This window comes from Phoxinus phoxinus (assembly GCF_949152265.1).
Source record: "Phoxinus phoxinus genome assembly, chromosome: 13".
Lineage (NCBI taxonomy): Eukaryota > Metazoa > Chordata > Actinopteri > Cypriniformes > Leuciscidae > Phoxinus > Phoxinus phoxinus.
Genome location: NC_136888.1, coordinates 3,058,040 through 3,084,128, shown reverse-complemented (window position 1 = coordinate 3,084,128; position 26,089 = coordinate 3,058,040). Strand labels below are relative to the sequence as shown.

At 40.2% G+C, this 26,089-nt stretch overlaps 1 protein-coding gene across 2 annotated transcripts in view; it reads left to right on the top strand.

Moving 5' to 3' along the window:
* Positions 1-5,196: 5,196 nt before the first annotated feature.
* The window catches only part of LOC307009370 (uncharacterized protein), a 23,906-nt gene continuing 3,013 nt past the window's right edge, over positions 5,197-26,089 (top strand). Inside the window, exons 1-9 of one of the 2 annotated variants that reach the window (XM_079633068.1) lie at positions 5,197-5,427; positions 7,046-7,517; positions 11,813-12,117; positions 13,573-13,780; positions 16,235-16,342; positions 16,421-16,554; positions 22,388-22,564; positions 24,214-24,446; positions 25,567-25,785. In XM_079633068.1, the coding sequence (XP_079489194.1) occupies positions 5,291-5,427; positions 7,046-7,517; positions 11,813-12,117; positions 13,573-13,780; positions 16,235-16,342; positions 16,421-16,554; positions 22,388-22,564; positions 24,214-24,446; positions 25,567-25,785 (1,993 nt within the window). In that variant the 5' untranslated portion in view covers positions 5,197-5,290. Of the gene's footprint in view, positions 5,428-7,045; positions 7,518-11,812; positions 12,118-13,572; positions 13,781-16,234; positions 16,343-16,420; positions 16,555-22,387; positions 22,565-24,213; positions 24,447-25,566; positions 25,814-26,089 lie in introns of both variants that reach the window. The other variant, XM_079633069.1, reaches the window with a different exon arrangement.

Below are 26,089 nucleotides of genomic sequence, written 5' to 3'. Positions count from 1 at the left end.
AAACTCATTTCCCGACGGCTTTTGGGTACTAATAACTGGGTTGTATCTTGTTTTGTCTGAGTGTGCTGTGTCACTCGATACAACCTATTTTTTACAATAGCAAAATAGGGATAGGAGAGTGGACGAGCAGGCTGGAGAGGCTGACCTTCGATAGAACGGACCTGTTCAAAAGTGCGTTTTAATGTCTCATCCTGACACTGTTCCAGCGTAAAATCATCACGCTCTGTGAGGATCAGCCTCTCAATAACGCTCTCCCATCTGTGCGACTGCCCCCTCCCATACATCCTCTTTCCACAAGAGACATTCGCACATAAATACCCCATTAATTTAGTAAAATCGGTCCAATTTGTTTCCAAAATTAGCGGATGTCCCCCGTGCACTCTCGGGCTGAATCAGGCTTTGATGGATCGAGGCTTGGTTACATCCTGAATCCACCAACGCCTGAGAAGTACCCCTTTATACTCACAGGTATTTGGTACATTTCTTGATCAGAGGAAGCCTACGGGATGTCGGGACCCGGATCAGCTACCCCACCGCCATCACTGGACACCTAACAATAAAATGTCCCAAAACCCTGCAACGCCAACAGACCGCCTTGCCCCCCTAATGGCAGAAAGTGAGTCAAGGGATTGGCATGGAGAGAGCTGGGGAAAAGAAGCTGATGCGGGCTAATGGGGAACTCTGATGCCTGCCCTCCCCGCCTCGAGGAAGGACATGGGAACGGGTCCAAGGGAACGGAACAGGATGAGAAAATGTAGAGGGATAAATCAAAGGGGAAGAGAGAGAGAGTTGGAGTCCTACCCTAGTTGGATGGCCAGGTTCCCCCGGACATCTGCGGCTCGCGTCCGGCTGGAGCTGCTGCTATGAGCTGAGGCCGACCCGCTGAAGAATGGCTCGTTTTAGGTCTTCGTAGACTCTGAGCTTCTGGACCGGTAGTTGCTGTGCTGCTATTTTCGCCTCTCCTGAAAGCAGGGGGATAAGGCATATCGGCCAGTGGGTTTGGGGCCACTCACATGCCCCTGCAGTCCTCTCGAAGAGGTCCAGGAACGCCTCCGGGTCGTCCTGAGGACCCATCTTCATGACAGGCATAATACATTATAAACTTCTATAACTCAACGTTAGGCTGCATAGATTAGGTCAGCCGGAACTGGGAACACTTCCCTTAAATCCTGATGTACTCGTTACATCATAAGAAGAATGGCATCTACGCTAATTTTAGTGTCTTTGTTCATCCGGAGGTTTTCCCGCAGTCTGCCGGATCCAGGCCGTATCCAGATCTGACGAAGGACCTTTGCCTGGACCCAAGGACAATGCAGTGCTGAAGTGCCAACTAGCCTCTCCCTATGGAGGATCCCTTTACCACTCTACAGAAAAAGCATTGTGGAAAATTCGGTTTGCGTACCTACCCCGTAGTGATAAAATAAAATAAAATTCTGTATCAAAATGTATAGGCAAGACAAGTATTTTGTTTAGGCTTGGTTTGTTAGGGAATTACAAACCTGCGCACATATATTCAAACGCACATAACTATAGAATTAATTCTTGATGCGCACGTGAGCGCCATCAGCGTTTCTCACAGGTTCAGTTTAAAGTCTGTGTAGAGAGAACAGTTTCTTAGGGGTCTCTAATTTAATAACAAATGATCATTTCGACGGAAGTGAATCAATTAGCTGGAAAATATCTTTATTCAAGAACCGCTATAAAGCCAAAACAATCTGTTACCTTAAATTATACGTTAATCGCTGTACAATCTACATTGTTAAAAGCGCTATATAAACGAAGATGACTTGCTCCATCTAGCTCCGGAACAAGTCAAGTCACCTGTATTTATATAGCGCTTTTTACAATACAGATTATATCAAAGCAGCTTCACAGTGATAACATGAAAATAATACAACAAAGTTTGTTTCTAGAAGAAAATTGCATCATCAACAGCTGCTGCGCTTGGACAAGGGCCTGGAAACGGCGTTCCTGATCCTCCCTCATGTCCACCAGAGTTGCTCTTGATGGGGTCCCGCAAAAAAATGAATGACATCCGCAAATGGCGAACCTGACGGGGTTTGCATGACGGCGGCGTCATTCTTCTTGCTTCCCGGCTTCCGGCACCAGTGTAACAATGTTCAGAGGAAGGAAGGAAGACATGGTCAGCTTACTGAGACTCATCCTGTTTATTTTAAACAAAGAGGAACATAACCAAACTCGTGCTCTCTGTGCTCTCAATAGGGATGGCTGACGCGAAACTGGCGTTCTGAAGCTTTTCGAGATCCCGAAGCGCAGATGTTTCGAAACACTGATTCGAAGCGTGATTCAAAACACCCATGTCACGTGACTACGGCTAAATGAAGCTTCCGAGTGTTTGACGAGTGTTTCGACAGGTGGCCGCCGAATCAGCGTTTGATTGACAGGGTCGGGAACAGACCACACAATCGCACATCTGTATTAAAGTGAAGTCAACGCATCTTGACCTCGTGGGTTTTTGTGAGAGGAGTTTGATTTTGAGACAGCGGGTTTTTGGTGATATAGTGAGTGACATTTATAGTGCGATTGTTTTAGTTATATTTATGCTTACTTTTAAATTTACACATTGACTGATAGTCTATAGAGACTGACAGAGAGTACATATAGTGACACATTAATAGATGCATACAATAGATAGATAGATAGATAGATAGATAGATAGATAGATAGATAGATAGATAGATGGATGGATGGATGGATGGATGGATGGATGGATGGATGGATGGATGGATGGATGGATGGATGGATGGATGGATGAATAATAACATTATGCACAGTGAGGAGCCTGGTTACAAGCTTCACATATTAGAAAAGTACAATAATAAAAAAACAACACATTTTTTAATGGGTTAGTTGTCAAGGTTGTTTCAGATCAACACCGCCAAGTGACCACTAGGTGTCACCGTTGAGACGGGTGCCGGATTGTTTCGAAGCCTCGTTTCATACGGCTGTTATGACCAAAACACACTCCCTTGTCTCTTTTGGTCTGTGCATCCATAGCATCCATGATAGCCTGAGAAGGATGGCACTTGGCAGGTTCATCATCACAGACGATGGCACTAAGTTGAACTGGCATGTGTTTTTCTTGGTACCACAGACTCTCTCTCTTCAATTTCATAATTTCATCAAACGTGGCTTTGACAAAGCCTTGTGATGAAGTATTTAGTGCAACCATTAAAGCGGTGGTTGATTATGATTTCACTTTTCTAGCTGTAGTTAGTGTGTAATGTTGCTGTTTGATCATACAACATCTGCAAAGTTACAACACTCAAAGTTCAAAGTAAAGGGAGATATTTGCTTTTAAAGAAAATAACTACAACAAACGGCTGGTAGGAACTACACGACATTCCTCCCGGGTTAGTGACATCACCAACCCTAAACTGCACATAAGCCCCGCCCCCTGAACACACAGTCCATGTTGAGAAGAGGAAGAGTTGTTGTAGTCGAGCACATTTGTGGGTCAAACTTTAGCATCCATCTTTTCACATGCAATAGAAAGTCACTCTGTGTGCGTCTCACAACAGTTCCTATACGAGCGATTTATAGATTATCATGACAGAATATGCTAATTGAAGATAGTCAACTCCACATCAGCAACATAAATCCATCAACTAACCATTCAGAGACGTCCTGTTGCTTCTACATGTTGTCACTTCTTCTTGAGTCTCTCCATCTTTGTCTGACTCACGCACGCACGCACACACACACACACACACACACACACACACACACACACACACACACACACACACACACACACACACACACACACACACACACACAAGCTCTTGAAACCCCGCCCTCTGCAGCAGCTCATTTGCATTTAAAGGGACAGACACAAAGCGGTGCGTTTTTGTTCACCCTCAAAAAGTGACAACTTTAACATGCGATATAAAAATATCTGTGGGGTATTTTGAGCTAAAACTTCACACACACACTCTCTGGGGACATCAGAGACTTATTTTACATCTTGTGAAAATGGCATTTTACCGCCCATTTAAACTAGCTATATATAATAACACAATAACAAACTAATGTGTACACGTAATTACCAATTTGTTGTAATTTGTCATTCAGAAGTATTTTTAAATGTTTTAGAAAGAAGTCTCTTGGAATATTGTGAAATATTATTAGAATTTAAATAAACTGGTTTCTGTGTGAATATATAGTAAAGTGTAATTTATTCCTGTGATCAAAGCTGAATGTTCAGCATCATTACTCCAGTCTTCAGTGTCACATGACCCTTCAGAAATCAGGATGATGATTTACTCAAGAAACTGATTATTGTCAATGTTGAACAGTTGTGCTGCTTCATATTTCTGTGGAAACTGTGATACTTTATTTGCATTTATTAAATGTATGTACATTTGCAACATTATAAATGTCTTTGCTGTCACTTTTGATCAATTTAATGCATCCTCCTTGATGAATAAAAATATTAATTATTAATTTCTAATAATCTTACCACGGATGTTTGAATGCATTGCATTACTTCTACAAATAAGCATCAAAAACTCTTTCAACTTTGATAAAAAAAAATCATAAATGTTTATTGAGCATCAAATCATATTACACTGATTTGTGAAGGATCATGTGACACTGAAGACTGGAGTAATGATGCTGAACATTCAGCTTTGATCACAGGAATAAATTATTTTTTTTATTATATTCACATAGAAAACAGTTTATTTTAAATTGTAATAATATTTCACAATATTATTTGGTGAGCACAAGAGACTTCGCTGAAAAACATTAAAAACCCTATCCAGCTTAATGTTAGTAAAAATGACACTTCCACGCCTTTGGTTCTTCTTATTGGCTCAGCTTCAGTGACATCACTACAGGTTAGCTAAGCCCCGCCCACATTGGCACAAACTGACAGAAATACAAGAGGTGAGATCACAGGTTTTACTGGCTCAGATATGATTGATAACACATTAAAGTTAATAATTATTATTGGGAAGTTTCATATACATAAAGCTAAAGTAATGTCTATAACACCCTCCTTTCATTTTTTTTTTTTTTTATGACTCATTGAATTCAATCACTAGAAATAAGAAGTGCATAAAAACATCTCTTATATTGAATTTAACGTTTTACTCTGTACAATGTAAGATCTGTTATATGTTTTTCCCAATGTCTGTTTGTCTTATGTTTGATGTTAAATGTCATTGTAAGCTTTTATGAAAGTTGAATAAAAGAAAAAAAAAAGAGAGATCACAGGTTTACACATTCCGGAGCAGAAGGAGGCGGTAATGTACAAACAAACTGGATGACAAATGATGTTAGAAGAAGAAGAAACGTCTCTAAACCTAAACGTGTTCTTCTTTCATCAACAAACTCTTCTGCATTGTCAGACACTTGTCTTGCTGTAACTGCTGTGAAAATGGCTGAACGAGATCAGAAGAGGTGAGGCTTGTGTGATTTCCTTCTGATGATGTTTTTTGCATTTAATTTATCCAAGAATAAACGATTTGGATAATAAAAATTAAATGTTTTCGTTACTAACTCACCCTCGTGTTGTTCCAAACCTGTATGAGTTTCCTTCTCCTTTTGAACATGAAAAATAAGATATTTTGAAGACTGTTGGTTACCTGACAGTTACTCCCCATTGACTTCCATAGTATTTGTATTATTACTATGGAAGTCAATGGGTGCCATCAACTGGTTACCAACCATTTGAAAAATAAAAAATATTATTTTGTGTTCAACAGAAGAAAAAAAAGTTATACAGGTTTGGAACAACTTTATTTGAAAAAATTTTTTTCACTTTTGGGTGAACTATACCTTTAAGGTCAGAGGTTATGTTGGTTGCATCTGAATTAGGGTTTAATCTGACATTATATGTAGTTTAAGACAAACCAAGTTTGATAAATCAAATTAAAAACTAGGTCAACACGGATTTAAATCAAAATAATTTGTTTTTAAAGTTACTGAATTAGGGTTTTATCTGACGTTATCTTATGTTTAAGGAGAGTTTAAGACAAACAAATTTTGTTCAAAATCAAATAAAAAAAACCTAGGTTAGCAATGCTAAAATTAAACCAATTGGGGTTTTAAAGGGGTGATGAACTGAGAAATCAAATTTTCCTTGAGCTTTTGACATAAGAGGTCATCATACTAGCCTAATACTTATTCATTTTGATGTTTTTAAATGTAAAAAACAAGCGTACGTCATAGGTTGACCTCAGACAACAATATAATAAAAAAGAAAAAGCCAGTTCATGACTCCTTTAAAGTTTCAAAAGTCAAAACCATGGTTCATTTGGGGTTTTAACTATATTAACCATGGGTTTTTGGTTTTATTCAAAGACCATGGTTCATTTTCATAAGATTATTAAAGACTGTGTGTGTGGGGGGTGTTTACCTATTGACCATAGTCTTCTGTGCACTTTCACACCCCTTAACAATAGGACTGTAACAATATATCATGTCACAATACATCGCACTACAAAAATGCAACATTATGTATCGTGGATAGTGACAAAATGTATTGTTTAAAAAAATTGAAGTTTTCAGAGTTTTAGTGTCAGTACTACATTACACTACCATATATAATGTTGATGTATAATAATGCAATGGGGGGATATTTGTGGGTCCTGATAATGCCAAATGTCTGATGTTACCAGTAAAAAGTGGCCTACATTATTTTAAATATAGTCAGTGACAGAGTTCAAACATATTCTAACATAATTCTGTATTTTCAGCTTCAGAATCATGCATATTGTTGTTCTGGTGTCTCTATTGTCCTGTGCTTTGGGTTTCCAACACCAAGTCCAAGACTATTCATTTACACACACACACAATGTAATATAAAATTTAGCATTGCAATCAACAGTACATTTTTTGTTAACTTTTTATCATATGTCTTGTATCTCGAGTGTCACAGTAATATTGTATCGTGAGTTCAATATCATTCATGATATCGAATCCTGACATGAGGGTCAGTCACTATAAATGCTATCTGTTCTTCTGCTTCCCATTTACTTTCTTTCAATCACATTTCTTTATATCTTATTTCTCGAAGATCTCCTGACCCAATCGTGCACTGTTTGCGGTGCCACAAGCCTCAGGAGAACCTCTCCGTTCACCTGGCCAGGGTGTGCATGAAAAACGGCAGCACACCTGAAGAGCGAACGCAGGAGGTCCAGAAGGCCAAGGCTTCCAGTCAAGAGTGGATCCGCAACAGCAGGACCTGGGATTACAGGGATCTCCGTGAGATCCTGCCCGACACACACTCGCGGGTTATCATGGTGGAGGAGCTTCAGCGCCGGGGTTTCTTCATCACCAACCAGCCTCAGGAGTCCCACACAGCCCTGGATCCTGAAAGTGACTCGGACACGACCGATAGAGATCCTGCTTCAACCGAAACCTCTTCCGTGAGGATAAAGATGAAGGAGGCGGGTCTGTATGGCAAGTTCCCGGCTCATGCCAAGCTCCTGGTGGACTTTAAGAAGTACCTGACGAAGTCACTCAGGATCTCCAACTGGCAAAACAAGGTGAGATCTCTTCACCCGTTTCATTGCACACGGTTTGCTTACAGATTTGCGCAAAACTGTTGATAAATGTGAAATGCGATATGACGGCGTTTCCATTAACAGATGTTATGCGACTTAAATGCGATTTTTTCATTCCAAAAATTATGGCATTGGATGTTGGTAGGTTTATGTATGCCAGGGTTTGGAATTAACTTTGTCACTCACCGGCCAATTTGGCTACTAAATTAAAGGTACACTGTGTAGTTTAAGTATTTTATTAGCTAAAATCAATCGGGGATGTGATTTTTCCGGATTAATCCGGAATTCCGGATATTCCGACCAGAAAATGTGACCTACGTGAATCATGCAGATCTGTAAAAAAAACCACACACACACAAAAAGGGGGGGCGGGGGCGCCCGCGAGACAGAGACTGTGCTCCAAAGTCCAAACCGCATGAAGAACATGTAAGACAAACTCTACATTATCCCGCTTATTACATGGCTACCTCACATTATCCGATTATTAACCGTTTATTAACCGTTAACTGATAAGATGGTAACACTTTTCAATAAGGTTCATTCAGTACTACCGCTCCCACCATGCGCATCACGCACTGCGTAGGGTACCGAGTGCTGAGGGGGCACCAAAAAATAGCCTAATGAAAAATCAATAATTATATTTTAATAATTATTTTAAATATATAGTTCACTGATGGCTGCAAATAGTGTCTCCCGGAATCTAGTGTTGTCAAAAATATCGATATTTCGATAAATATCGATACTGAAATATCTGAACGGTACCAATACTAATTTCCCGAAGTATCGATACTAGCCGAGCTTTCACTTTCACTTCTCCCCAAAGGCGCGTTGACAAACACCACACGTGACGCACTCGTCTCATTCGCTCTGGTTAAATAGCAAAAGTGAAGTGAATGGAAAGATGGCGAGGGCGGCGCCCCCGCGACCGGCTTTGGTTGATTGATAAAGAACACCGCGAGCGGGCATGTCGGAGAATAGCGCGGACACGCGTAATAACACACCGCGAGCAGGCATGTCGGAGTCGGAGAATAGCGTGGACACGCGCTACACACCGCGAGCGGGCATGTCGGAGTCGGAGAATAGCGCGGACACGCGCTTCACACTGCGAGCGGGTATGTCAGAGAATAGTGCAGATACGCGCTTCACACTGCGAGCGGGCTGCGGGCACCCAAAAGATTGTTTGACAATCAATAATCCCTCACATCACTAATTTTTTAAAATTATTTTATAGGTGAAAACAGACTTAAGGAACAGGCTCCAGGGGTACCATTTAGCAAGCATAGGCTACGCTCAGCATCAGGGGTGTTTGTTGTTTGGACAGACCTTTCCCCACTGCTAAAAACAATCCTAAACGAAACACTGTAACGCTTCTCATTTTAACTTTTCTGAAACATTAACCAAGATGGCCTAGTATTGTTGTTGATATGAGTCCGTGTTGTCTCGTTTTTTCACCGTAATTCTTAAAGTTAACATAATCTGACTGAGGAATCCGACAAGTAAATATTTTAACTGTGGTCAAATGTAAATTAACTTGTGCCTATTTAACTTTATTCAGAAAATTATTATTTAATTCTGCAATTTGCCTTCATTAGCGATTATCATCAATTTGATTACACAGATATGAATTTAACTAGACAGTTAGACAATGGCATCTCTGAATTCAATAATGAAATGCCTTTAACTGAAAATTGAATGTTTAATCTTATTATTATACATTACTGACACTCTATCCTCCAATTTGATACTGTTGAGTGCTTTTTTACAGTAAAAAGCAAAAAAACAGTTTTGGCCTACTACAGTAGGCTATATTTTAATCTTTGATTACAGTAGGTTATACAAATACAACGGGTCATGTTAGCCCTGGTCCAATTAAAAAATATTAACAGATAGAACTCAGGACATTTTTGTTCATGTAAAATATATCTCATTGTCATGTTCTAGACTTGTTATATTTAGCTTTAAAAAAAAAAAAATACCCCCTTAATATTGTGGCAGTTTTTTTCTCTGTGGTATCGAAAATGGTATCGAATATCGATATTTTTCAAGGTATCGTATCGAAGTTAGAAATTCTAGTATCGTGACAACACTACCGGAATCTAGTGCGAGTGAGCGCGCAGAGCTTTTGCTCCAAACCGCTTAGCACGTGCTTGACAGAGGGAGGGAGAGAGAGCAAAAGACTGCGCGCGTGTGCCTCATGAAGTACATGTAAGACAAACTCTACATTATCCCGCTTATTACATGGCTACCTACCAAATAAATCAATAATTTGACACAAAATATTGATTTTAAAAGGAGTTTATTTATTTAAAAACGTTAAAAAAAAAAAAAAAAAAAAAAAAGTATATTGCTTCCGCTAAAGAAAATAGTCCGTCTCACTTTTCGTACTTAAGTAGAAGTACAGATACTTGTGTTAAAAAATGCTCTGGTAAAAGTAGAAGTACTGATTTAACTTCTTTACTCAAGTTAAAGTACCAAAGTACAGGCTTGGAAATTTACTTAAAGTATAAAAGTAAAAGTAGCCATGCGAATGATAACCATTTTTTTTATGCAAAGCTAACGTTACCTGGCCCACACAAATGCTAGAGTGCAAGCTGAGAAACCTAAGTGGATATGGAAGAAAGGTTCTTTATAAGCCATTGCCTACATTTTAAATGGTCTCAGTATATTTTCCTTCTTTTTTGTCCTTAGCCAATCACATGCCTGATCAATGTCTTTATTCATAAATATGTCCTCATTGATGTAGAATTAGAATTTGTTGAATTTTCATGGCTAAAGTCTTATTACACTGTATTCCGCACAAACTCTGCTACAATAATATGTCAGCAGCATGTATGTAAAAGTTTTTAGTTTTGAGATAATGACGTTTATGCGTGGTTTGTGGGGGAAAAAATTGTCACTGAAATAAGGTCATGAAACACATACTGATTATTTCTTCACAAGACTTTTGAAAATTGTCACGTAGCCTAGAATATTTGCTTAAAAACTATGTAAAAATCATCCTGCATACTCATTCAGATAAGACAATATATTGATTTAAAATTTGTAAGACATGTCTTGTGTAAGAAAGCTTTATGCGAGGAGGCATGAATCATCATGAATATTGAGTGTTTCACACCTGAGAAACACAAAGACCCTCCCATAATTAGGGCTGGGTATCGTTCAAAATCTTTCGATCCGGTGCCAATTCACCTTTGGCTAAGCCCCGCCCCCCTTAGTTACTGTTGCTACCTCTGACAACTTCATCTGGGCTCTGGTTTGGTATCAACATGTCTTATGCTGTGACGGCTCTTCCTGCTGAAATTTTATCAAACTTTTATAAAGCAGCAAATAAAGTGTCCGATAAAAGTGTCTGCAGCGTTCGAATGCTATATTCAAGACATACCGGTGAAACGCAAGCAACAACAAGGCATCCAAATAGAGGCAAAAGCATAACGGTCACAGTCAAAACATGAACCACCGCATATCCTAATCGATACGGAGGCTGGGACTCACAATATCAGGAGAAACACTGTTCATGCAAAGCTGGGTAGGTCTCTATTCACTTCTATAATCATTATTACAAAGCAAACGGACTACGCGAGTATAAAGTTGTATTTATTAGCAGCGTGTGCTAGCTTATCAACAATTAGGGTAGAGAACCGAAATCATAAAACAGCATAAAACTGTCTAACTAGTGTAACTTCACAGTAAGGTTAAAAGCTATATGTATCTTAGAGCAAAAGTGTGTTGTTGATCTTGAAGGGTTTCGCTGACTGAGGACGTCCACACAGTTTAATCCAAAGACGACACTTGTCAGTATTTAACTTCGGTTTTGGGAAGGGGAAAAAACGGACACCCCCCTCCAACCTCTCTGGGAAACGTGTATCTGTGTTACAAACGCCCCAGGCACAACGTTTAACCATATTTTTAATAAAACGACGACGTAATAGCCTGCCGAGACCAAAAATATGAGCTGCCTGCGTTGAAGTCAATGGAGCGCCGTGAAAAAGTGTCGGACCCTCTGTGGGAGCTCGTTCTTGGCTGCACTGTGATTGGTCAATCTACATTCTAGGGCGTGGCTTAGCCAAAGGCGAATTTCGATACCTCAGTTTCGATACCGGTTCCTAACGATACTTTTTTCGATACCAATTTTATGAAATCCATTTTAACAAGATTACATAACATATTACCTCAGAAAAACTTGTATTTTTTATTTATTTAGAAAAAAAGCGAGCTGGCGCGACCGCCGACCCCAGAGGGTTAATGCTGAAACTTGTTTCTCACGTCCTTCTTCACAGGTTGACAACGTGTCCCGTTTCCTCCGGTACGTGCAGCCCACGGCGAGTGAGCCGTCTCTGGACTTCTTGTCTAAAAGGACAGAGACCCGGGACTTTCTGACGGCCCTGCAGCGCACAGACATGGGCACAACATCCCTCAATAATTACATCAAGAGCATTATACGGTTCCTGGAATACCTGACGACAAGGCTGGATCTGTGCAGAACCGAGCCAGAGCTCCGGTCCAAATGCAAGAGTTACACTAACATGCTGAAGACTCTGAGGAAGACTGTATCCAAGACACATGACAAGACCTGGGATACGAGGTTACTGGTTCACTTTGCATTGAGCTGCTTTTTTTTTACTAATGTTATGGATGGATGGATGGATAGATAGTGGATGGATGGATGGATAGTGGATGGATGGATAGTGGATGGATGGATTGATAGTGGATGGATGGATAGTGGATGGATAGTGGATGGATAGTGGATGGATGGATGGATAGTGCATGGATGGATGGATGGATTGATAGTGGATGGATGGATAGTGGATGGATAGTGGATGGATAGTGGATGGATGGATGGATAGTGGATGGATGGATGGATAGTGGATGGATAGTGGATGGATGGATGGATAGTGGATGGATGGATGGATAGTGGATGGATGGATGGATGGATGGATAGATAGTGGATGGATGGATAGTGGATGGATGGATGGATGGATAGATAGTGGATGGATGGATAGTGATGGATGGATGGATGGATGGATGGATGGATAGTGGATGGATGTTGGATGGATGGATAGTGGATGGATGGATAGATGGATGATGGATGGATGGATGGATGGATAGTGGATGGATGGATAGTGGATGGATGTTGGATGGATAGTGATGGATGGATGGATTGATACTGGATGGATGGATGAATGGATGGATGGATTGATAGTGGATGGATGGATGGATTGATAGTGGATGGATGGATGGATTGATAGTGGATGGATGGATGATTGATGAATGGATAGTGGATGGATGGATGGATAGTGGATGGATGGATGGATAGTGGATGGATTGATGGATAGTGGATGGATGGATGGATGATGGATGGATGGATGGATGATGGATGGATAGTGGATGTATGTTGGATGGATGGATGATGGATTGATAGTGGATGGATGGATAGTAATGGATGGATGGATTGTTAGTAGATGGATGGATGGATAGTGGATGGGTGGATTGTGGATGGATGGATGGATGAATAGATAGATGGATGGATGAATAGATAGATGAATAGATACTTTATTAATCCTTCTCAGGAAATTAGATTTGTTACAATAGAAGCAACCACGTTTAATCCTCGCACACAGACAACATCAATCTCACTACCTTACTACATTCATAAAACAAAAACGTTCACTAAAGCATTCTATATCCTATAATATTATAATGTTTATTCTATTCTATATGTATTTAAAAAAAACTGCGTTAGACTCAACTGGGAAGGGTCATAGCACTTGCAGATTGTTGTCCTTCTGTTATTTCACTGCTTCTATTGCTCTCCTCACTTGTAAGTCGCTTTGGATAAAAGCGTCTGCTAAATGATTCAATGTAAATAATATAAAACATGCCATATCCTATGATGATAATACTAAAAACAGATACACAAACAAAAATGAACTAAAGCATACAACCCCTATTTTAATAATACTAAGAACATAGGTTATGGTTGCTTCCTCACATAATCACAAGTGTCTTTAATAACCGGTCTGGTTTGTGTTGAATGCAGGCACAGGCGGTCCGGTGACAGAGCTCGCAGCATTAGAGATCGCCAGGGGATTCTGAGAGTTGCGCAGTCAGACTTTCTCAGGATCCACGGGGATCTGCTGAAGGGCACCGCGGTCTCGAACCCAGAGAAGACGTTGTACCGCTGTTACTGCGAGGCGCTCTTGGTCTACCGGCACATGCAGTGTCCAGGAGCCATAACCGGATTGACCGTAAGTTCATCTACTTCAGGGATGTTCAACTTCAGTCCTGGAGGGCCACTGTCCTGCAGAGTTTAGCTCCAACCCTAATTAAACACACCTGAACAAGCTAATCAATGTTTTCAGGATTACTAGAAAAGAGCTTTTGTCAGGGTTGAAGCTAAACTCTGTAGGACAGTGGCCCTCCAGGACCGAAGTTGAACATCCCTGATCTACTTTAACCCTCGTGCGTCGTTTTAAAAAGGTTACACGTAGGTCCATAGAGGACAACAATGTCTGTGTCAAAAAACTGTCATCACAATTTGAAGCTTGGTAGCACAGACTTAAGTTTGGTCTCATTTTAAAGAAGACCCTTGGCAGATTAAAAGTGTAAAAAGTGAAAAAAATTAAAAAGTATAGCGGTTTAAGTTTATGAACAATATTTTATATAAAAAAATATATTTTATGAAACTTGTTGAACTCTAAAACTGCTAGAAAAGGTTGAGATCCAAAAAAAAGAGCTTTCAGTGAGATCTTGTTTGGGCGCAGTACCACATTTTACCCATTAGATGCTGCAAAACTCCACTGGTGCACACAGTGGGTGGATTTGTCATTTGCAGTATAGTTTCTCTCTTTCAAATATTACAAGCACATAAATGCGAGCACACACACACATTTTTTTATTACACGCATACAAACCACTCTCTGACATCCATACCCACACAATTACAGCTGCATAATTTATCCAGTTGGCTCTATAATATGCCGAAGCAGAACACCGGAGTAAAGCGAGTATTTGCTGTATAGGCCAAACCTGAGAAATGGCAGCATCTGGGGCAATGTTTCATTTTGAAGCCTTTACTAACCGAATGAAAGCCTATTAACTAATATTGTACGGTGACCATATTTTTGTTTTCAGAAAAGAGGACGGGGGCGTGGTTTGGGGAGGCGTGGTTAAGGGGTGGGGGCGTGGTTTGGTGGGGCGAGGTTAAGGGGTGGGGTGAGGTTTGGTGGGGCGTGGTTAAGGGGTGGGGGTGGGGGCGTAGTTTTGGGGGCCTGTTAAGGGGTGGGGGCGTGGTTAAGGGGTGGCATGTGGTTTGGGGAGGTGTGGTTAAGGGGTGGGGTGTGGTTGGGGGCGTGGTTAAGGGATGGGGGTATGTTTGGGGGGCGTGGTTAAGGTGTGGGCTGTGGTTGGGGCGTGGTTAAGGGGTGGGGGCGTGGCTAAGGGGTGTGGGTGTGGTTGGGGGAGGCGTGGCTAAGGGGTGGGGGCGTGGTTGGGTGGTGAATGCATTAAAAAATACTTGACAAATGCATTCACAGCTATGTTATTGTACTTTAATACATAAAGTAATACATGTACATCCTTTCCATTCAAAGTTTGGCCCGCAACAATATAATAATATAAAAATAAAATAAAGTTTAGCTTTTAACACCTTTTACATGACATTATTTATTTTCATGGCCATATGTTAAAATAAAATAAAAAATCTACTACACTATTTCAGTAAAAATTAAAAAACAATTTCAATCCTCCTGATGTTCTCTTGTAGCCTTTACTTTCCTTATGTGGGCTTCTAGGTCACCTGTACTTGACACTGACACGTGCGTCATCTCTGCAGGTCATGCATTCGATCCCGACCGAAACGAAAACACAGGAATTTTCTCTGTAAATCATCTGTGAATTTACATTTGGGCTTTTTTTTTTTTTACGCTGTTAGTTACTTGCATCTAATCTCGCACTTGGCCGTAAACTGAAGAAGCGTTGAGTCACGCTGCAAAAATTCTGTGAACATAAAGTCCGCCTGCTTTGATATGATTGGTCATTTCAAATATCCTGACATTGACGAGCAGTGACAGACCAATGAGGCTGAGATGAACCACACACACATACACAAACACGGGCCTCTGTTTTCTGACGTGCTCTCTACTTGGAGCCGCTGCGGATTGAGGAACGGGCTGATTATAACAAGACGGGACGAAGCTGAAGCCGGTTTTATATGGTGGGGTGCAAAGGCAAGCGCCAGTCAATTTAAAGTAGCCTACACACTTAATGGTCCCATGAAAAACATTTTCATAAATTGATTTTAAAAAACCCGAACGCCCCAGACAATACGTAAAAAGTGGATATGTCCGGGCAAAAGAGGACGTTTGGTCACCCTATAATATTGCATCATTTTATAGTTAAATGTCCCTGGGATTAAAAATTTCAGTTTTAATGGGGACATTTTTGTCCAAAATGTCCTGAGGAACTATTTTGTGTTACTAATGTAAAATTGATTTATTAAAGGAAATGGGGGTGAAATAGTAAAATTCCAATAAAAATACACACCTGTGCCAAAATATATACAGCTGGCATTAACACAGGCAAAATGATAAAAAAAAACTAAACTGTCAATAGGCTCGCACAAGGGTTAATGAGTTTGTACTCGTGAAATGCTGAACACGTATCATATGCAATAGTAAACTAAACCTCTTCAATGTTTCCAGGATGAGGACTGGGTGGAGCGGATCGCTCAAGGTGGCAGGGTGGTGATCGGCGCAAGGAAGGACAAAACTGCAAGCATGCGAATAGCCTTGACCCAAGAGGAGGAAGCTGTACGTTTTAGCGTGATACAAACAGCAGATTACACAGCGCAGTGTTTTACATTCAATAACTCTCTGGTGTTTCTCCAGTGTTTTCAGCTGTACTACAAGCAGATCAGGCCTGGGAACATCAGGCTCGGAAAATTCTGCCGGGCTTTTTTCCTGTTGTCGTCCGGCGCGGCTGTTAGCAATGTGTCACGTGACATGAGCAACCTCCATGACATGTACGTACTGTACCTACACAGATCCACGTGTAAATGGAGACACTTTACTAAATCCTATCAGTCACGGTTAGAGTTGGGTATCGTTTGAATTTGAACGATTTCGATTCTGCTCATCGATTCCTAATTTCGATTCCAGTAAGGTAAAAAAAAAAAAACTTGGATATCATGTTGTGGCAAAAATTCATCAAACAAATATCACTGCGTAAGAGACACTCAGAGTCAAATTATAAAAATAGAAGTATTTATTCTTGCAAGAATAGGAGCAGTCTAATACACAGTTGTTACCCTGTGCAGAAGAGTGACACACCCCCAGACAGACTGAACCACCTTTTTATCCTAGCTCTTCCAAGGTCTTCTTCCCCCAGAGCCTTCCTCCCAGTAGTTTTCCATAGACAAAGGAACCATATCTAGTTTACGTCACTAGTTGGCCCACTAAGCCCCCCGGCACCAAATGGCCTTCTGACATCTAGGTCAGAGGTCCTTGCTCGTCTGTTCTCTGGAGTGTCTCCCCCTTCTGCCTCCCCAGGTACATAAACCGAATCTTCTCTCACTACAAGTGAGAGACACACATGTGACATTCTTTGAATCATCTATATTTTACTGAAGATCAATGAGTATCATAAAATTGCCACCACAATCATTCACATTTTGGGCCCTATCTTGCATCCAGCGCAATTGACTTTGAACACCGACGCATGTCTCATTCCTATTTTGCACCCGCGCACAGCGGACTCTTCCCTCCACAGACGCACGTCGGTAAATTAGGGAATGAACTTGCGCTCGCGGGGGCGGTTCAGCGAACAGAGGAGTGTGTTCCGGCGCAAATGTTCCCTGGTGCTATTTTCCAGTTTTAGAAAGCAATTGCACCACTGACCAGGAGAAACCCAGTCTAAAGACAGTGGCGCGTTGCGCGTTAGTGATATGGTATTTTAAGGACGCGTGCTTGGCCATAATGTAGCGTGTGAACAACACACACACTTTGATTCTCTAATAATTATTAACAGACGCAGCAGTTTTCATTTTTGCAAATCATACATTATTACAAGGAAAAATATTAACACACGAGGGAAATCATTCTTGTGTCCGTGAAGATGTAAAAAAAAAATCTAGATTAGGCTACACATTTACCCAAATTATACGCCTGTTTAACCGAAGCTAATTTGTGTGTGTTTCTCCCATCATCCCCAATGTCACTTCTCTGTGTTTTACGGCCTGACGAGAACGTCACTCTCCTCGGCTGTGAACCGCTCACGGCGTGCGCCGGCAAACCCGCCGTTATAATAGCGATCCGCCGTGGAACAAGCGCGCCGGCTCTTAAAGGGAATGTGAGAGGACGCTCTGATTGGTTTATTTCACGTTACGCCCAAACCACACCTATGAGTAATGAAGCGACTTCAGAACAACACATTTTAGATTTGCGCCGGGCGCAAGAGTTGTTTATCCCGCCGGGAAAATAGCAACAGCGCCGGGATCCGCCCACAAAGTTACTTGAGCTTTGCGCTTTGACACTTGCGTTTCAGATCGTTAAAATAGGGCCCTTTGTCTTATTGTAAAACATTTATATGTATCTTGAACAAAAATCAACAGGCTAAAAATACCATAGCAAAAACAACTAGCCTAACTAATATACATTTCAAGCATTATTAAAGACATGTAAACACTCAGTAATTAAAAAGAACTAAAAAAATACTAGCAATCGCAACAAATAGATACAACTGAACAAAGATAAGATTGAAATAAACAGGTACAGAAACTGGTACAGAAACTGTAATCAAATGTAAAATAACTACAATATAAAATATACATTAGAAATATAGTTACAAAAGTTATTCAGTCAAGAACGAGTGAATTTTCTCTTAGTCTTTTGTTGTTTGATTAGTGTTATTATAGAGACGAAAGCTGCTGTCACTTTAATGCTGCGCTCACACCAAACGCGAACAGAGCGTCAAATTCGCGTCTATCTAGTTTGACGCTTGAACATTTTGAATGCATTCGCGTGTCCAAACCAAACGTTTGAAGCGAAACTGACGCGCGTCCGAGGCGAAATCCGCTTCTGTTTGCAAGAAAGGCCGCGAAATTTAAAAATACTACTGTTATTGTGTCACGAATGTAGTTTTAAATGTTGTTCAGTCGAGAATGTAGTTGTTTAAAGCTCAAATCTGTGGTTCATTTATAAAGATAGCGCCTATTTATAAAAATTGATCTGACGTTTTCAGAGTTGTGAGATCCAGGCGATCACCGGGCGCTCAGCGCTCATGTAACCCGCCTTACCTCGGCTAGTCCTCCTGACGTCTGCCGCTGGTAAACGAGACATGTTTAAATTCACAATCTATAGCTTCGGTTCTATTATATGAAACATATGTTAAAATGCATTAATGACTCGTTATAACGTAGGTCAAACGACTTCTTTAATTATGTGAGTTTTTCTTCATCTCATTCAGAAATGTAGCCTATGACTGCAAGTGTTCAGTGTCACATCTGATCTGAACAATGTCATTCCTTCTTTCACGCAGCATTTAGTCATATTACAGAATTATTTATTGAGCCCAAACATATAAAATAAGTTATTGAGACTATAGTTGTTTTTGGCGGCCTGTTTTAATTTTAATTTTAGTCTAGTCTTTGTGTCAAGCTGTCATTTTAGTTTTTATTAGTTTTAGTCACATTCATACTCTTTTTAGTCTAGTCTAGTTTTAGTCGACGAAAACTAATGACATTTAGTCTAATTTTAGTCAATGAAAACAGTATTTTAGTCTTTTTTAGTAATGCAATGCAGTTCTATTTAACCCATTTAATACTCGACTTGGCATTTTTTTTAAATATATTTCTGTGTTTATTTGGCCGTTTAGGCGCGCAACCGAAGACAGGCTACTATGCGTGTGCGTGTTGCGCTTGAAGCGCGCGCAGCTTCCTATCCTATCAGTGGAATTCAGTTCTCTTTCGCGACTTATCGGGCTTTTAATATTTATTTTCAATATAAAAAGCACATCCTGCTATTTTCTTTCTCATTCATTCATGTTTTGTTATTAATAACATTCAACAGTATCGTAAACTGAGCTGCGACACGTTATAGGACATAATTGTCTCTGCGGCAAAAGTGAAAGTAGCCTATTACCAGCGGTTGAAATGTTTCGAAGTGTCTCTTTGCACAGCAAAGCACCCGTTTCGATAAAAGGATATATTAAAGTTTATATAGCCTACTTTTACATTTTCGCCGCTGTTCTAAAAGTGTTTTTTTTTGCCATTACCTTAAGCAAGCTGCAGCTGCTCGAATCCCAGTGCAAGGAGACTAACATTTGTCTCGTTTTGGTCAATGAAAATGAGGAGACATTTTAGCATAGTTTTTATTTTGTAAACCACTTTTAGTCTCGTTTTTATTCGTCAACACAATATTGCATTATACATTTAGTTATAGTCATCGTCACATGACCAGCATTTACGTCTCGTCTCGTCTCGTTTTCGTCACGTGATAAAGGTTTGTTGACGACGATATTTAGTCATAATTTTCGTTGACGAAAGCAACACTAATTGAGACCAAACATTTAAAATGACATTATGAACTGAAAAGCCGGCCTGCCCCCGTTTATCACGTCACTTCACCACGTGACAGCAGCAAGCAGGCTCCTGATTGGTTAACGCGGTGCGAATTGACGCCAAAGTTAAAATTTTTCAACTCGGGCGTCAGATGCGAATTCGTGTCAAACGCGGGAATGCACAAAGCACCACTCGCGCGTATCACGCCAGACGCTCAATTCGCCTTATTCACGCGAACTGGACTTCTACCGCGCCGAGCTAAACGCCTCATTCGTGCCGCAGGACCTCCAGACGCGCGTAAATGCGTCTTTACATTGACTTAAAGGATAATTCCGGTATTTAACACCTTGAGTCTATATTGTAGTTTGTTTTGGATGAACAAGAGTGGTGGACAACATTTTTTTGACAATGGTTCCTCTCTCTCGAGTTTTTGACTGTAATAGAATTGGCCATGGACCCATTTAACATTGGAGTCAATGGGCATGTCCGAAAATGTCATTAAAACAGCCAATAATGTTCGTTTACAAAACTGTTAAACTCACCGAGTGGTTAGTGGTGTTCGTTGATGATTATAAACAATATATCGTCGCAATATATGATTCCAATCCGTTTATTTTGCTATAGTGGAACTATTTTTTCAGACACTTCACAACCGTGTAACTTCCGCTCAATATTTGAATCTGAAGCGTTAGCACACTCCCGACCACTTGATGGCGATAACCGATGTTTATGTCTCGCGGGACACTCACGGTCACAGTCGAGTTCAACTTCATATTACAAGTAACAATTAATGAAGGTTTTGTTTGTTTATTTGGCTTACTCTCCCGGAGCACAGTTGCTCTGCTCGCTCGCCTTATGAGAAACGGAAGCGAGCAAAAAGACTACATCGACCAAATGTAAACAGCCCCCTTTCCGTTTCCGGTAGCGCATTTATATTAACGAGCACTCAGTCCTTCAACAGAATTCAATGGGATTTTACAAAATGATGAATAAAACACGACAGAAACTGTATTTTGCAACACTTTTTGTTTCTGGAACATCAACGAACACCACTAATCACTCGGTGAGTTGCACAGTTTTGTAAACGAACATTATTGGCTGTTTTAATGACATTTTCGGACATGCCCATTGACTCCAATGTTAAATGGGTCCATGGCCAATTCTATTATAGTCAAAAACTCGAGAGAGGAACCATTGTCAAAAAAATGTTGTCCACCACTCTTGTTCATCCAAAACAAACTACAATATAGACTCAAGGTGTTAAATACCGGAATTATCCGTTAACATTGAAATCACTCGCGCCAGACGCTCTATTCACGTTTGGTGTGAACGCAGCATAAGACGTGCCCAATATACAGTAGTCAACATTTGAAGTGGATCAAAAAAGTAGGACAATCAAAGTTGTCCTAAGACAAGAACGGCTATTGTTCAAAATTCATGTGTAACTTTGATGAAAGGTTTTGATCCGCTTCAAATGTTGACTGCTGTAGTCACACCTGCAGCACTTAAAACTCATTGTTTTAAAATCACATTTTCTGTGAGCGAGCTTTGAATGTGTGTGCAGAACAGAAGACGTGAGTTGTCTCGCTTTTTAAAAGTGCTGTATGTAACTTTTTTACTCTTACTAAAGCATACAATTACCATAATATGTTTGCAGATATTCAGGAAACATGCTAAGTTCACGTGCTCGTTTCTATGAAAAACACTTCTACAGCCAGTTATTTTACACGTTTCGTGTTGTCAGTCGGTTTTGGTTTTGGTCTGTGTGACTCCGCCCACTCCCAGTTCACCCAATAGTATTTAGACACCCGGGATGCCAGTTGCTAGGAAACACAGCGTATCGCAGCCATAGAAACGAGCAAACATACTGGGTCAGAGATTACAGATTCCACACAACCTAAAAAGCCTCGATGTCCGTCTAAAAATCTCTATGAACGAGAGCATATTAAACGCGGATAAATCAACTCATTAACTTAATGAGTAAGTCTCCTGGGCTTTCGTTGTCAATTGCACTCGTTCTGTTGCGTGTCCTCAATCTGGCAACCCATGTGAGGGTCGAGTCTGAGGAGGCGGGAAACAAAGATCTCCGATATTTTGAATTTGGGCTGCAGTACCTATTTCAACCACTAGCTGTCATTCTTACACACTGCACCTTTAATGTTTTAAAGTCATATTGAAATGCTCACAAAGGAATCGATAAGAGGAATTTAAATTTAAATTTTACTACAAGTATTGGATTCCCGACCCTAGTCACAGTCATATCACAGTTAAGATTTGACGTGATGTGTTCCTCCTGCAGGTATAAACTGGCCTGTGTAAATAGCCAGGACGTGCGCAGGGCTGTTGGATCGGCTTCACAAAAGCTCCTGATGGCGCACAGACGGGAGGCCGTAAACCTTTACCTGGCCCGTGACGCTGGGAATCCAACGCCTCAGGACACCGTGGACGCCGCTGTGCTCCTCGACTCCTTGTCCGGGTCAGTCTCTTCATTCAACAAAGGACTCAACACATCACATGGGCCGGTTGCATAAAACTCTAACCCTAGTCTTACAAGTTAGACATACATTTTTTTTTTCTTTAAAGGGATAGTTCACCCGAAGATAAAAATTTACCCCATGATTTACTCACCCTGAAGTCATCTAGGTGTATGACTTTCTTCTTTCAGACCAAGACCATCAGAGTTATATTAAAAAATGTCCCGGCCCTTCCAAGCTTTATAATGGCAGTTTATGTTTTTAAGTACATAAAATAAGTGCATCTGTCCATCATTAAAGTGCTCCACACGGCTCCAGTGGGTTAATAAAGGCCTTCTGAAGTGAAGTGTTCGTGTAAGAAAAATATCCATACTTAAAACTTTATCGACTAAAATAACAGGGCTGAGCAACAAACTCAAACTCCTCCCACTTTTTTTAATTTTTTATTGTCGTTTTAAACTTCTAATTCATGACCGGTGTTTTGCTCTATCCTCTGCGCTTATGCATTCATCAATACGTCATGCGTCAGGTCAGAGGTCACTCTTCCACCGTAAAACGATGCGTACGGCCGTCTGTCGGAAGCTAGTTATTTTAGTCGATAAAGTTTTAAATGTGTATTTTTTTGTACACGAACACATCGCTTCACTTTAGAAGGCCTTTATTAAACCCTAGAGCCGTGTGGAGCACTCTAATGATAGATAGATGCACTTTTATGATGGATAGATGCACTTTTATGATGTTAGATGCACTTTTATGATGGATAGATGCACTTTTATGATGTTAGATGCACTTTTATGATGGATAGATGCACTTTTATGATGTTAGATGCACTTTTATGATGGATAGATGCACTTTTATGATGGATAGATGCACTTTTATGATGGACAGATGCACTTTTATGATGGACAGATGCACTTTTATGATGGATAGATGCACTTTAATGAGGGATAGATGCACTTTTATGATGGATAGATGCACTTTTATGATGGATAGATGCACTTTTATGATGGATAGATGCACTTTTATGATGGATAGATGCACTTTTATGATGGATAGATGCACTTTTATGATGTTAGATGCACTTTTATGATGGATAGATGCACTTTTATGATGTTAGATGCACTTTTATGATGGATAGATGCACTTTTATGATGGACAGATGCACTTTTATGATGGATAGATGCACTTTTATGATGTTAGATGCACTTTTATGATGGATAGATGCACTTTTATGATGGACAGATGCACTTTTATGATGGACAGATGCACTTTTATGATGGATAGATGCACTTTAATGAGGGATAGATGCACTTTTATGATGGATAGATGCACTTTTATGATGGATAGATGCACTTTTATGATGGATAGATGCACTTTTATGATGGATAGATTCACTTCTATGATTGATAGATGCACTTTTATGATGGATAGATGCACTTCTATGATTGATAGATGCACTTTTATGATGGTATTTTTCATTTTTGGGTGAACTATCCCTTTAAAACTGTTCATAGCTTTTTTTAAATCGGTTGCATCAAAACGTATTAGATAATGTCTTAACATAATGGTTATGTTTATACAGCTGGTCCTTTTATACATCTGGTTAGTATGCTGTCCTCATTTTTCTTATATTTATTCATCACTTATACAGCGCCTCCTCGGACGACGACACCTCATTAGCTGAGCTGAGCTCTGCTGGATCCAGCATTGAGGAACACGCTTCACGTAAAGACTTCCCGGCCTTCATAGCCAGATTCCCCGTTTCTCTGGAGGGTCAGCCACCCTCGAAAAAGCAGCGGGTCGACTCCGGGTTTCCAGGAGACCGTGTGCTTTCTGACAAGTGGCGAAGCTCCCAGTACAAAAAGAGAGAGGAACATCTGCTTTGTGAGTCTCAAAATACACCAATACAGCATTGACACGACCCAAACTGGGCCATTAAAGGGATACTTCACCCAAAAATGTTTAAATACCACATGATTTACTCCTGAAGCCATAGGTGTATATGACATTCTTCCTTCAGACTAAGACCATCAGTTATATAAAAAAATATCCTGGCTAATCCAAGATTTATAATGGCAGTTATTGGGAGCCCAAAAAAAGTGCATCCATCCATTATAAAAGTAATCCATACGACTACGGGGTTATTACAGGCTTTATGAAGCAAAGCCATGCGTATGTGTAAGGAATATACTGTATCTATTTATTACTTTATAAACTATAATCACTAGCTTCCGGCAGACCGCCGTTTAATATTCCCGCTGTCGTCTCTATAATAACACTAATCAAACAACAAAAGACAAAGAGAAAATTCACTCGGTTTTGACTGAATAACTTTTGTAACTATATTAGTAATGTATACTTTACTTCTAAAACGCAGTGTTATTTTACATTTTATTACAGTTTCTGTACCTGAACATCTTAAAACACTGTTTATTTCAGTCTTATCTTTGTTCAGTTGTAACTTTTTTTTTTTTTTTTTTTTTTTTGCGATTAGCAATTTATTTTTATTTTCAAACCTCTTTTTTAATTACTTGCCTTTTTAATAACGCTTGAAATTTAATTTGACTTATTTTTAAACCACAGGCAAAATTCCTTGTGTTTGCCTGTTGTTTTTTGTTCATGATATTCAGCTACACTTACATTTTGTGCAATAAAACTAAATGTGAATGATATTAAAAAAAAAATTTTTTTACCTTATTGGAATTGAAATTAGGAATCGATATTAGAATCGGAATCATTAAAATTAAAATGATACCCAACCATATGGATGGATACACTTTTTTGGGGGGCTTCAAATTTTGGGCTCCCATTCTCTGCAATTATAAAGCTTGGAAGAGCCGGGACATTTTTTTAATATAACTCTGATTGTCTTCGTCTGAAAGAAGATCATATACACCTAGGATGGCTTGATGGTGAGTAATTCATGAGGTAATTATCATTTTTGGGTGAACTAACCCTTTAATTGACCGTGATTCGCATGAGTAAAGTTAACTCTATCTCTCAGCGCGATTCACACACCGCAAGGCTTCGGCTGCAGAGGTGGCGAGGCTCATCGCGCAGGAGGGCTGGAAGGGCAACTACCCGAAGCCAGAAGAGATCGTGAGGTTGTGGAGACCAGCTCCTCCAGACAGCATTGAGGCAAATCAGGTTATAATAAAGTGTGTGTCTGAGCAGGCCTGGACAGGGCTGGCCGTCAAGGACTTCGGTGACGAGCACGGTCTAGGTAAGAAGAGCTTGCATTGTCCTTTAAAGCAGCACTAGGTAACTTTTCAACCTTCATAATATATTTCCAAGTCTCTTGTGATGGTACATCGACTTACAATAGGTTGAATTACACGTCTGTCATAGCCTGACGGGGGTCTGTAGCGTTTTTAATCGTACTTTTAAACTTCGGGTTTCGGGTAGTAACCGGCGAACAAAGAGAACTACAAAATTCGACTGCTTTACGGCATATACGTCACTTCCTTAAAATCGGACGTGCGAGCCAAACTAGCGTTTGTTTGCCAAATGTTATAGTCATGGCCGAA